Source organism: Nannobrachium achirus (genome assembly GCF_963921795.1).
Source record: "Nannobrachium achirus genome assembly, chromosome: 13".
Classification (NCBI taxonomy): Eukaryota; Metazoa; Chordata; class Actinopteri; order Myctophiformes; family Myctophidae; genus Nannobrachium; species Nannobrachium achirus.
Window position 1 is genome coordinate 42,385,422 of NC_137833.1, and position 14,789 is coordinate 42,400,210.

Below are 14,789 nucleotides of genomic sequence, written 5' to 3' on the forward strand. Positions count from 1 at the left end.
TGTTTGTTTTAACTATGGATTGTCCTTAGTCTGACCCCTAACCCTTTGAGCTGTCATGGCATGGTTGGACCTGCCAGGAGAGCTCTCCAGGTTAATAGGATTCACAAGCCCCTCCACCAAGCGTCAAGGTGTCAATCCGTGGGAGGAGTCCAATTTAGTCCTTCATTGCCAATTCCCAATTATTGTCCCCAAGTGACCTTCAGTCCCTGTTGCTGGCACCACCCCCCGCAGGTGGGGAGGTAGAAACTACTGTATGCATCCTCCCATACACACTTGCCAGTAGCTTCTGCCGTGCAGCAAAAAGGACGGTCACTTGATCCATCGCCAGCTTAAGTTCCCACCCGTAGCCAATTGAAATTGAATTGAAATTTTGAACTGAAAATGTTAATAGAAATTTGAAATTGAAAATTTGAATTGAATTGTGTTTGCCAAGCTGGGGGCACCACTGTGCTGGTATTGAACCCAGCTTTCTGCTGCAGTGGTGAGAAAGAGGCCAGGGGTTTACCTCTACCACACCCCATAGACAGACAGACAGACAGACAGACGGACACTGCAAACGCTCAGGCGCAAGACGCTACCTAGAGCCTGGCCAGTGACCACAAGCCAACTGACTGGTGAAGACAACACAAGCACACAAGACAGACTCCCCAAAGGAAGTACATGCAGTCACATTCAGTCAGTAGAAATGGGTAATACATAGATTTTTTTTTTTTTTTTTTGTGTTTTTCTTAAACAATAATACTAATACTATTATTACTTAAATGTAAAAGTCAAAACCCTATAAAGTAAAGTAGCAAGGAAAAAAAGCCAACAGTGAGACTGTAAGAGGTTTCTCTGCAGTGGAGGAAAAAGTACTAAAATGTTTTACTGTAAGTAAAAGTAGCAATACCACAATATGAAAATACTCTGTTACAGGTAAAAGGCCTGTGTTCAAGATGTTACTTGAGTAAAAGTACAAAAGTATTGGCATCAAAATATACTTAAGTACCAAAAGTCAAAGTACTAAAATGTTTGAAAATAGCAGATCTACAAGCTCACAACACGTCACGATGCGACACGTTGTGAGCTTGTAGATTGGCTATTTTCAAATAGCCTGTGTATAAAATAGGGCTGAAGTGGTTAATGTAGGTTTTATATAATAATAATTTATATCTGCAAAGCTAACTAGTAACTCAAGGTTTCAAATAATTGTAATGGAGTAAAAGTACAATACTTTCCTCAGAGATGTAGTGGAGTAGAAGTAAAAGTAGTGAAACATGGAAATACTCCAGTTAAGTAAAAGTACTTAGCTACTTTACAACATGGAACATCAAAGAACACTTCCTGCTGAACAGGTGTCCAACCAACCTGTAGTGTAGAAGAATTTAGAATTTGAATATAAGGTGCTATTGTGTAGCATGTAGACTGACACAGATTAAGAATACTATCTATACCAAATCACACTCGCCTACTGCGCCTCCGGTTCAAGTGATGCCTCCCCAGCGCCAGCATCTACTCCAGTCCTGGTGCCTCCCGTCCCCCATCCCCTTCAGGTGGTTCCAGTGCCAGTATTTCCTCGGGTACCATTCTTTCCAGGTGCCCCCAGTGGTTTCCCTCCATCTCTAAAAGGACGTTTAAACGCCCCAACGTCTGTCTGTGTTACAGTCTTAGACGTTTCTGGAGGTTTGGAGAAGGGAGCCTTTGAGAAAGGCTTCTGTTGATGATGCTCCCATGAGTCCCATCAGCAGAAGTCTTCCTCTTTGGCTTCCTCTTCTCGCCGAAGACAAGACGCCTCCTTACTTGCTCTTCGGGGAATCTACAGAACACTGACAGCATCATCTGTCCATCTGTTCCGTAGAGAGTTACCCGCCACTGGCGCCGGAGCACCTGGCCAGAAGTGGTCCCCACATGAGAGATGACTCTGTGCAGCCACTCTCCGTTCCGCTCCACGAGGTCATACTGGCAGCTGGAGTTCCCCCTGTAGAAGGACGCCAGCGGTGCCCGCGGTGTGAGGGTGTCAGGGTGGCGTGGAGTCACCAGGGAGCCGGGGAAGACCTGGTGGAGGACCGAGTCCCAGGAGGACATCACCGCCGGCGGCTTCACAGCAGGTGTCTGTGGCACGGTCCAATTTTCCAAATGTCCCAGTTTCATTATCTCAGGGATAATGACAACAGGTTCGACCACTGTGAAGTCGGTTGGAGGTCTGAGCAGCTGCTCGTCTACTAGTGTGAGTGAGGAAAGCATACTTACCTGATCGATGCGACGGTACAGCTCAGGGATGCACTCTGTGATGGCCTCCTTGTCCTCATCTGAGAGCGGTCGGTTCTTCAGGTTAGACACGTGGGCGCGGATCACCTTGGCCTCCCTCCTGTAACGCCTTGCACGTCCCAACTCTGTCCAACAAGGCTGGGCCTCGTTGCACACCAGCTGGATCACGTACTGCTCCATCCTGCAGTAAGGAGAGAGAAGAGAAGAGAAGAGAAGAGAAGAGAAGAGAAGAGAAGAGAAGAGAAGAGAAGGGAGAGAGACAGACACAGAGAGACACAGAGAGAGACGTTAGACGTTAGCAGAGGAAAGTTGGTTGAAACGTCAAATATATCGGACAAGCTGTGATCAAAAAGAACGGGAAACTGTAGAATCCTGTTCCGCTGGTCGATGTTTTCCTCTGGTTTGCGTCGAAGGTTGGTTGTTTGTCGGTGATAATGCGATGATGAGCAGCTCAATGAGCGAGGAGAGAAAATGCGTCTGTTCCAATCAAATGTCACAAAGCATCTGACGGGTTTTTCAACGACGCGGAACTTTAAACCTGCAGTTCTGCACGAGCGAGCTCTCCCTGCCCGCTCATTGGCCCGCTGGTCTGCGCGTCCGCCTTCCTGGCCGTTCATTGGTCAACTGGTAACTGCGTCGATTTTTCGTAAGTAAACAACCTGAAATTAGCCGATCTACAAGCTCACAATGCGTCACATCGTGATGCATTGTGAGCTTGTAGATTGCCGGCTATTTTCGTAAACAACTCCCACGCAGGCGGTGACGATGACGTCACATCACCGTAACAATTTGCGTAGACTTTTGAAGAGTAACGTATTATTGTTATTATTAATATTAGTTTGTTTGTTTAGTTTAAAAAAATATATATTAAAAAGAAATAAACTCTTTTTGGTCATTGAAGTGACACAAATAATAATCATTATTAGACCACATAAGAAACAGGAAATGTAGAATACAGACGATTTGATAGGGACACAATTTGGGTGTGACCATTGCTGAGACCTTTGATATTAATCACATAAAACATGTTTTCCCACCTTATTATTCATATTATCCATCACACTTTGTCCAGTCAGTCACTGACATAATGTAAACTACTCACAATAACTATGTGCAATTCAATCATGTAATCTGCTTTTGTATTGTTTTTAGGTTGGCTGGTGAAAATTTAATTGTAGGCCCTATTTAATATTTAATAAATAACAATTCCATGTAAAAGTTCGAGAGTTGATTTATTTTAGTAGCAGGTCTACACCAGGCCTAATTTTAAATTTAATATGTAGAGTAGACTAGTAGGCTAGTATCTGCAGTGAAATTAATACATTGTATTACAATCTGGTCCATGCAATTCAATTCATTTAACTAATACCACCGGGCGTTATGATGAGTAGTGTACATATTGCAACTTAAGACCGTATGTGGCAGCCCCCTACTGGTCATCTGTGAAAATGGCACCAAAAAGGCTTCTGCTGTATCTCCATGCCAATGAGTTGGTGTTGGACAGTCCACTGGCAGGTTGTGCATGTGATTACTTAGTTAGGCCAACCTGATTAATGGTCCTGTGTCCAGAACCAAGTCAAGGAATCAGCTACTGACTGTTGTTCATGTTTTAACAACGTTGCTGCTTGATATGTTCTGTCTTTGTCTGGCACTGTCGGTCATCGCTCCTTTATAGTCTACTCTGTGCTATAAGGCAGATTATTTGCATACTTTTTGCATCATTGATGCCAACTTGTTGGTCAGCATATTTGTTGTCTTCCCCATCTCTGCAGGCAGTGGCATTTCTGGCCATCCCGGGCAAACCTAGGCGAGATCACCCCCAGGTGTGCAACCCTTTTTCCAGTGAGTATCATTTAAGCATTATTTCAGTTTCATGGTCATTATCATGACAGTAGCATATCGTATGGTCGAAATCAGGTCAGTATCATGATTTTTTGCAGTTAGAAAATATGAAACATTGCAGATATACATTTACATTTTATAAACATTGTATAAACATCTTTAAATTAGCATCGTTCTGTGATTAACTGTACTGTATGCTAATGTTAGGGATGCATAGTTGCATTCCCCCCATCTTGGCACAGTTGACCATAAACCTATCAAGCTTGTCCCCACTCCCCACCAACATTAGCCTGGCGGGGCCCGACGTCATCTGCGTTCACTCACTCATTCCTTCCACAGTATAAGGAATGAACACAGATAACGTCGGGCCCCGCCAGGCTACACCAACATGCCAGTTGCCACTAGGGAGGTCCAGCAATGGTTTGAGACTGTGGAGGTTCGTTCCTAGAGATCAGTCCAGACTGGGGCATTTATGTTCATGAAGGTCCATGTTTATGTCATTGATAGCCTTTGTCAGTGCATCTCAAATTACATTATATACTGTTAAAAAATATTGTTCCCATTAAAAAGGTATGCTGATTTTTAGCAGCAGACCATGGATGGACAAGACAGTCATAGGTAGCCCTGCTTGACAGAAGAGCGAGCGTTTTGCTGACAAAGCATTTGTCGTGTGATCACCCCTTAAGTCTCCACTAGTGTAAAATCTTTCTGTAAAACTTTAAACCATGTCTGAAAGTGTGAATAAATATAAGATGGATTTCTGGTGTAAAACATCTGTATTTTTATTTCAAAGCAGAATGAGAAACACATTTTCTTTCTTAGTAAACTAATTATATCAGAAACTACAGAGGAGGAACTGACTAGGGGGAAAAAGTCAAACTTGTCTTTGTACATGGAATGTAAAAACAACATCCGTTAAACAAGGAATCATAAATGGCAAACTGTAGGGTATACGTTATTTCTAGTCTAGAAAGAATGCAATCTCTTAAAAGGACAGCGTAACATAAATGTGTACAATACACAATATCACTCACAAACATTTTTTTTTCTTCTTATAATGCCTAATGAGGCAGATTCCACATCAAAACCCCTACTTTCAATCAGCTATGAACAACAGCTGCAGAAAAAACAAACAAACCAACCATCAGAAAATATAACTCAACTCCAACAGTTAGAAAAAATACCACCCAACACAAGCAATTACATTTCTGTGAAAAATCAAGTATACCCTCTCCGAAAGTTCACATTTGTTTTGTTTCATTTGGGCATGTGGATATACTGTAAACTGAAAATAAGCTTTAAGGGAAAGCTTTTAACCACTTACGTTCAAGTAAAAATAATTTAAATGGCGACAATCAGTTTCATTTAAACTGAAGGTACAAATGTACAGTACATTTATTATGTATGTTATTTCCCACTATGTGAACCGAGCTCAACAGCTGCCAGCAACATTCTTTTCCTTTTCAGCTTCTGAAATATAGAACACCCTGAAGAAAACTAACAAAAGAGGAAAGAGGCAAATGAAAACGTACCTTTTCAGCATAGTGTTTTAACTATTAATATTACTCTGCTTGACTTCCAAGCTACTCAAAGACGTTTGTATAACTGATTATACATCTTGGCTAGTTCTGATTGTGAGTGTACTTAAATTGCAATTTTTCATCGCATAAGGGATTATAAGGTGTTTTTTCATGGTTATTTTGTGAACTTTGTTGCCTTTATCACTATAATTGAAACGAAACAAAAAATTCTAATGCCTAAATATATCGACAAAGATGAACTTTCTTCTGTATGTGTGTAGGGGGATGTACTTCCTTTTTCACAGCATCACAGTTGTTGCTTGTTCTCACTTGGCATCCAGTTTGGCCATTTCCTGAAGGTATATTCCAATGCTCTCGCTGTCAAACAGAACAAAGTAAATGTTTTTCAGCGAGGAGGTGGTTGTCGACACAAAATGGTTGGAGATGGCCTTGAGGATCAGCTGGGCTGCCGTTTGCTTTGGGAAGCCATTCCTGTGTGGGTGAGAAAGAAGAACAGATGGGCTTAGAAACGTGTGTGTGCGCACGCCACGCACACAGTATGTCACAAATAATGGGAAAGGGGTGTCTAATTGTGTTTATTGGTGCAAGAGAACAGCCATTAACTAAAAATCCACTTGACTGCCAATGTTCTTAAAACAAATCAAATAAGTCACAACCATCTGTAGAAGGCATATTTAAAGATATTGACCTTCCCCGTTCGAAGATATGTGCTCCCAAATTATGTGCAGATTTTGGGTTATGGGGTGTGCACATTATAGTGCACACATGGAAAAGTGACTACATGCAACAGTTACAACACCAGTCGCCACATCATGGACCCACAGTAAGCACAAACACGCATGCGCGCCTGTGTTCGCTGTGTGTGACTGTGTAGCTAACAGTACGACGTCGCTGTACGAAATTGACAACACAAACACAGCCGTACCAGTCTGCATTGTGCGTGTCAGCGCGCACACGCGCAATCCACGTAATAGCGGACACGCTAATACTGTAACAGCTGTAATGTGGGACTCTGGAGAAGTGAAACAAACTGACCCCAGCGTTGGGCAGACACACGAAGGTACACACACACACCACCGTGCGCGAGATCTTTGCAAATGAGGACAGATCCCATACGTTGCATACAGAGTAAATCCCATAGCGAGCCCGTGGGCATGTTCATGCACGTTTGGCCCCAAATGCGCATTAACTGCAAAACTGCGGCCCTAGAGAACAAAAGTGTGAAAGCGCTAATAAACAGCTTGAATTTGGGCAAAATGAAAATTGGGCTTCCTCACCGTCTGAATAATGTGAAAGTTGAGATCAGTTGCTGAAGCCAGTGAATAGATAAATGTGGAAATGACAGAGCGTGACTCTCTAAAATTATATTTATTGATGTGCAATGGCCCTGTTCAAGTTACTGTAACTTTGTTACAATGTACAAACTTCTATTAAAACCACCTTCAACCTGCCATCAGATGGACAAGCTTATAGATGGTCTATTTTTGCTATTGAGTGGGCTCACCGTCCAGCAGGAAGCGAGGGGAACGCTACGGACTTCAGCTTTTTCTCCTCTGCCGCAGAGAGGCAGTTCTTCACCGTCTTTTCCAGCTGGTCCTCACACTTCTCCGAGCCCCACTGGGGAACATTGCAGTGGATAACGTAGCGCGCTGGCATCCCGTTGGCTGAGCTCACTCCCACTGAAAGGTGCCAAGACATACACATATACAAAATGGTAGAGGTATACTTAATAGGTTATGTTTTACCACAACATAAAATGCCTTTTGGTGGTGGTTTATGCAAAGCACTCAGCAGTACAGTTTTACAATTTAGGCATTTAAGAGAACCTGGTATCTCTAGTAGTCTAGGATGCTTGTTGGATTACGTGAGTGATACACTGACTATCTGTATTAGCTGATCTAGTGAGTGGGGATGTGGCACTGTCACCCCCACACCCCGCCCTTACAGGCATCAACAAAAATGGAATTCACTGCCATTGTTCTTAACATACATGTCATGGTATCGGGATACTCAAACAAAAGAGCAATCATTTCCATTGTGCAACTGTACTGTGTACTGTATCTCCTTCATCCTAGAACTCAATACTGATGTCTCCATACAGTACCTGCCGCTACTTCCAGGGGACCCTGTGCTTTTCGCAGCTCTTTGACTCCATCCAAAAACTCTCTGCCTCCTGCTTTCTCCAGGGCATTTCCTGTGCACAGAAAATAGCAGGTAAGCACAGGAACCTGGTAAGTCAACGCATTCTCACTCCCAATATCATATTTTGAAACTTGGTCGCGGTAGCAGAAGACATGACGACAAGGATAATAACCAATTCCAACCCTATCGGTAAGCAAATAGGATGCATTGCTGCTGTGTCAACAGACAAAAGACATTCATTATCTTGTTTTGAACAATTTTGCAATGTTCTTATCGGCAACATAAATGTGTACTCTTTCGCTTCCACATTCAATCACGTGAATCAGACAATCCTGAACAATGGAAAAGTCAATAAATGGGTACCCAGTGCATTGACCCAGTGATGCCATGGGGCTCCTGACCAAGTGTGACAAGTTGGGAGTGAGAGTGTGACACGATGTGTCTGATACATAAGTATGTTCCTCACCCACTCCGTCTTTCAGGTCCATCTCTGCATTTGTAGGGTTAATTATTCCCTCCACCTTAATTGTTCCAATTTTGCTGATTTCACTCTCTGTTAGCGAAAGCTGTGAATTGGCATGGGAAAAGATAAACATTAAAAATGTAAAATGTCTCACACACACTATCAGCACTTATGCTTATGCCTTGTTTACACTACTGACAGATAATTAGAGGTCCACCCCAAGTGGCAGAAACGTTATTTATTGTACCTTCTGTCCAAGGAACAGGCTTTTTGCTGATAGGATGGTGAATCCTTCTCCCGGTCCATCTTCCACTGTGGAGTTTGGCACAGCTTCTTTGTCGTTTTCTGTGGTCTTTAAAAGAAAGTGGTACATTTCAATCCCACATATATGGTGACAGAACAAATATTGGTTAATGTGATATTTCAGTATACTTCAGTACATATAATCTAAGTATCGTGTATCCTTGTTGTAACCCCACAGCTACTAACCCGTGGCTTGCGGCCTGGTTTGCCTTTTCCTTTCTTGATGGATGGTTTCTTCAAGGTCTTTGAGCGTTCCTTTCTCTTCTCAGGGACAGTCACCTGGGTGTCCACCTTCACTCTGGCTCCCCTCTTCTTGGACAGCAGCTCTGGGTGAATACGCGGCAGAACCCCTCCATTTGATATGGTCACCCCTCGCAGAAGCTGAAGGGTGGGAAAATAAGACAAATGTCAAAATGTCCAGTAGCTCTTAACACATCTCCCTACTCTCCTTACTTCCTACTTCTGGTTTCGGCATGATCGCGAAATGCATGTTTGACTCCCAGAACAGCTCTATCTTTCAAACATGGCAGCCATGTTTGTTTACATTTGAAGAAAACACTATCCACCTGTTTCCGCGAGAATTCACAGTGGCATTATCTGTGGGACACTTCCGGAGAACAGCTGACATACAAGCTCACGTCACGTTGCAGATGCAACCGTTGTGAGCTTGTAGATCACACTCGGCTGCGGCGCCGGAAGCTGCCGCGCACCTTCTGCGCAATGCACGATGGGATGTTGGAAAGTTGTGGATAGCCTATATCTTTTGAATGCCTGAACGGATTTCCAAGCGGATTTTTTGTTTGAAAGCTGTGAATGGCGTGCACATTGTGCACATTAAAAGGTAAGATTCTAAAGATTCTGGCAATGGTTAATAAGAATGTTCCGTTACATGAGACATTGAAGCACAGTTGCCTTATTCTCAAGCAGACCTAATGCTGTTTTAATCTCAAGCCCCACTTCTGTGATGGCAGTCACTTGCTTAATCTGCATCCACTGAAATACAAGCTCTCTACAAGTATTACTCATCTTATGTATTATGTAAGATGGAGAAAATACTGTTAGAATAGACAAGCACATTTTTCATGATTTAGGTCTGATCACCATTTATTTATTTGTCTAAACTAGAATTAGCATATTGTCATTTCTAAACAAGGCAAGGTTTTTAGATTAAAGGCCTGTCCATAGTATCTCCTTAATGTTCGTTGGACTTTCCGACGTGCACATTTCTGAACTCTGCTTTCAGAAGTCATGAGCGATGTCATTTTGTAGTCGAACGGGACCTTTTACCAAAAAGGGTGGTTTCGGTCAAAGTATGGACCGGCCTTTAGGGTTGGTTTCCTGATTCTGTAATGGAATAAAGCTAATCAGCGTAAACAAAATGTCCAAATGTTAAACCATACCTGAAAACTAGTGGTGCACGATTAATCAGTCATCATATCAGTATCGGCAGATGTAGACCTTAAAATGCAATATCGGTATTGGTTATGAAAATATATCGATTTTAGCTGATGTTCTATTTTATAATAATTATGTTTGTTGAAGAATGCAGATCCAATCAGTGCTTTCTGGGGACGCTTTCAAAAGAGTCAACAAGTTGGAACATTTTAAAATAAAAAATACTACATTGAACTGTTTATGTTGTGATACGGAACACATTTTCATTATCATGCATCCCTAGTTGTGGAATAAAGAGCCATTGCTTTTTCAAATTCAGTGTTTATATGCTTTTTTCAGAGAGGACAAAATTTGAACTTGTTTTTATACAGATATTCAACATCTGTAAATATTGGTTATAGACCATAACAGCACTGGTGACATTGGTTATCGGTATCGGCCAGAAATGTCACATTAGTGTATCCCTACGTCACTGATGTGAGATCTGGCTTTATGCAGGGGTCGACACTAACGGTTGCCCAACTGCCTGTGGCAAGTAAATGAAATGTTTGGGCAGGGGGAGTTTGCTTTCAGGTTTCCCGCCGGGAAATTGGCCAGAGCGCTCTCTCTCCTTCTCTCCCACATACACACACACTATCATTTTATAATGGACAATTTACTTCTCAGGCAAGTGGGCATTGGGAAAGTAGAACATGACCTCTACTTGCCCAACAGGCAAGTACTTCTGAGAACTTAGGGTCAAGACGTTTACGAGAAAATCATTCTTGATAATAAATACTGACACAATAGAAAAAACACATGATCGCTTCAACTCACAAGTGTTTTCCTCTAAGAGACAGTTATGAGTTTTGTGGGGAGATGTGGCTTAACCACGGATGTTCCAGGCCGAGGTTAACCAATAGCCACAAAGTCGTGGCAGTCCATGCCTGCCGTAATATTAGCTGTTACACACACATCATCTGGTGTAAACTGAAACCTTCATTACCTCCATCAATCTCATAGGACATACACACCTATTTCTCTGGAGTGAGAATTTTTCTGCACCAGAAAGTGAAATTGCAAGTGTATAAATGCAACCACATGCACGTCTACTTTAGTGTGGATAATACAGATATGATACAGACCTACAGTACAGTCACATTCTGTAAGCGCCACAATTAAAGTAGGCTGCAAAAAAACGTATCTGTTCCAAATATCATGAATGACGCAACAACAACCTGTTAGGTTGAAACGCGTCCGTTGCTAAATTACTATGTGAAATGGACATGTATTGAGTGCTAGATGTTTTCTCAGTTTCATGAATGATGCAACAAACATTTCAGCAGGTCTGAATACTTTACACTTGTGAAATTAAAATCCCAGATGTATTTGAAGAAAGATCTTTCCACACATCAATCAGGCCCACTGTTAGTGTGTACACCATATCCACAGTATATTGTTACCTGGTTAAGCTCCTCGTCGTTGGCCACTGCTAATTTGATGTGCCTGGGAGTTATTCTGCCCTTCTTATTGTCTCGCGCTGCATTCCCAGCCAGCTCCAAGATCTCAGCTAAACACAAAACAAACCACATGTGGAAATCAATCACACCAATCATACTACATTATTTACTACTATAATCACATACTGTAGGAATTCTTATAGAAATGGGATAGAGTGCCACGTGCAGTTGGGCACATGTGTACAGTACTTCCGTGTGTGTGTGTGTGCGCGTGTTATCACCGACCCACCTGCCAGGTACTCTATGACAGCTGCCATGTAGACGGGTGCCCCCATGCCGATGCGGTACTTGTGTGTCCCTGTGCGAAGATATCTCATCATCCTCCCGACGGGGAAGATGACACCCGCTCGGGCCGAGCGTGAAAGCTTGGTAACCTTCTTTTTCCCGCCTCGGGCTGACATCCTGCTTCAGCTAATGTATGGACAAAAAGAAGACAGGGGAAAGGCACTTAATACTCAAACTAATACTAGTACTTAAATAGTAAAATCCTCAGTATTCATTTTAATCTTCACAAACGAATGTGGTCCATTTGGTTACATTTCTACTCTCCCGAGTAACAAATAGTTAAATTAAAACTGAGGATTTTACAGTGCAATAATAATGAGACAAAGATATGTGATGGTATTTACAGTACAAGTTATGTTTTGACAGGCTAATTATGACATTGTTATTGAGGCATATTATACTATTGTAGAATTCAAATGTGTAGTTTCACAAACTGGTGGTTACATTGGTATCAAATTTCAATTTATTTGTATAAACTAATAATAAACTATAATACATAAATAAGGTCTGTAGACTGTATTTTCAATCTTCAGTTCACCCATATTTATTAATTTTTAACGTATCCTTTTTTTAATCAAACCTTGAGGACTGTAGATGGACTATCTATTGCACCATTTCAAGCGTTTAGCTGAAACTATTTTTGCAGTCTATTAGCGGTAGTGAGAGCAGGTGTGTGTGACATGTCCTGAAATACACCCTGGTACCCCTGTTGCAGAGCTAAGATAAAACATGCTGCATCTGAACATTATAAGTCTGTAATATAGGCAATCAGAAGTGCAAAAGCAACAGGCATAGTCCGATTATGAAGCATCATCTGTAAATGAGAAATGCTTGTGCTTGTGATTCTCTGCAAGCAGAAATCATTCAAAGGGCCATGCTGTTTTCATGCAACCTTCAAATCTGTCAACAAGCAAATGAGGATCTTATCTTGGGCAGAGTTGTCAGTGGTGGATTATCATAATTTATGCATCAGTAATTGATTTATTATATGTCTACGTGTCATACATTTTAAAATCGTATATATACCGGGGGAAATATCCTTCCTGTCCTAATAAAAGGATTCCAATTGTGCCATGACGGTCTAATTAGCCCACTATAATGACTAAGTCAAGGACTTTTTTTTTATTGAAACCATGTGTTCCCAGAAGTAAAGACTTGCAGCTGAAAGGTTGTGCGTTCCCTTGGAGTCTATATGTAAACAAGAGATCCAGCCATGGACTGACGGGCTGCGGCCTAGAGTAACGGCACTGTTAACGCGCGCAATGTAGTTGCATGATTGCAAAACAAATCAAGTTATCGTCACTGGCATAACAGTGAAATAACCCCATAATGGATTATTATGGACATTCCACTGTGAGCATATAGGGTGCGTCGACCTCAATGCACCCTTGGCACAAGTTACATGATGAAAAACAAGGGAATGCATGCGATCGTGCCACCTACTGTACCTACAGTGCAAGACCACCTCGGTGCACGTATGTTTAACGGCGATTCCGTTCAACCAAAAACAAACAACGCACGGCCTTGTAAAAGCACGGGGCGTCACATATTTTTCCTAAAAATATGATCCGCAATCCTGCAGCAAATAATAAACAACGTTTAGTACGTGCATTTTCCGTGCAGTCGACAGGCTGCGCGTACGTATAGCGACCCTATGCACACCTCTCTCTCTAATCATGGGGCCTCGCTTGACTGGCTCGCTCGTCCAGATGAATAACCGTCGTAATTATTAACATTGTACAATAGAGATGTCGCCGACACACAGCCGTGGCATTTCTCTGAGCCGTGTTGCGTTCACCTCCCCGTTTTGCAACACGCAACAACCCCCCATTTTGATTCCCCGTCGATGTGGAATCTCATCCAGACATGGAAAGTATAGCGTTCATTCCTTCCACCATGGATCCGGATATGCGCCGACATGACATTCTCAAGTTTGTACCTGTATCGTTTTCTTCCTTTCACCGCGAATCAACGCCGGGCACAGTGATCCTCTTTGACTCCCCCAAGGAATGACGGACTGTTATTTTTTTATGCTATGTTTATAACTATTCCGCTGTCCTTGTGCCGTATATCCTGTCGCCAAAAAAAGAAAAAAAGAAAAAACTACAGGGAGAAGCGCCGTCCAATCTTCGAAGGCAGGCTCTGTGCTACTGATGCTGCAAAGGGGAAGAATTCTGTACGGGGAAAACACAGTGAAAACGCCCCCTTAACATGGCTGCGAGCGAGGGAGCAATAATGTTGGTTGAAAAGGGAACGCGATGTGCTTAAAGATTAAATAAAAATACACTGTTTTCGTTGTTATTGGGTTATTATTACACACCAGCTCGCATGGGGGGGTTATGCAAAAAATATCCGATATTAAAATTTACACCGCTGTTCCCCAGAAACACACATGTAGTAGGATAGATGTTGTACTGTACAGTAGGTCAACGTGTAGCCTAAAATGACCGCTCCATTCCACTGGATGGATGGACCAGTCTACCTCACATAGGCACAGCCACACAGTCAGAGCTTCCCCTACAATCTCTTATTTCATCGTTGGCAGGTTGGTGTGGTTTTATCACAGCTTTATTTATCCACATCATCGTGTAAGCCAAGGGCCTATATGCAGCCAGGCAGGCATCACCTTTCCCTGAACTGATTCCAGGTTTAACAGGCGATGATGATACTTAGAATTAAAATAGAATATATCATGCATTGAATTAAAGCGTTGAGGAAAAAAACTTCACCAGTTCATGGCAAATGAATCAGACAAGACAATCCCTAGTTTGTTTGATGCATCAAAAGGAAACCACATGGGATTTGAGAATGTCAGAGGAGCCAATCACATCACTTGACTCCATCTTTGATCTGTCAAAGTCAATAGCCACAATGAAAGGTTGATGGCAGCCATCTCCTTCAGCAAGCCACCATTGCCATTGGCAATTTGCCACTATGTATTACATGGACAATCTGTTGGTTAACAATAACATTTCAGAGAAATTATGTTATCAAAATGTACATCATTGAATATGTTCTATGAATAATGTAAGCATATTTGTTGCTGGCATTTAGCAAATAGGGCCTACTCTT

The 14,789-nt window shown here is 42.2% G+C and overlaps 1 protein-coding gene across 1 annotated transcript; it reads right to left on the minus strand.

Annotated features, from left to right (window-relative positions):
• Positions 1 to 4,863: 4,863 nt before the first annotated feature.
• On the minus strand, positions 4,864 to 13,844 carry macroh2a2 (macroH2A.2 histone). The gene is made up of 9 exons (XM_080739826.1): positions 13,657 to 13,844; positions 11,662 to 11,843; positions 11,376 to 11,482; positions 8,725 to 8,919; positions 8,483 to 8,587; positions 8,239 to 8,338; positions 7,735 to 7,824; positions 7,135 to 7,309; positions 4,864 to 6,101 (listed from the first exon to the last, which is right to left on the minus strand). Exons 2-9 carry the CDS (start codon positions 11,831 to 11,833, stop codon positions 5,936 to 5,938), a joined length of 1,110 nt encoding a protein of 369 aa, XP_080595952.1. The 5' UTR covers positions 11,834 to 11,843; positions 13,657 to 13,844; the 3' UTR covers positions 4,864 to 5,935.
• Positions 13,845 to 14,789: the final 945 nt, after the last annotated feature.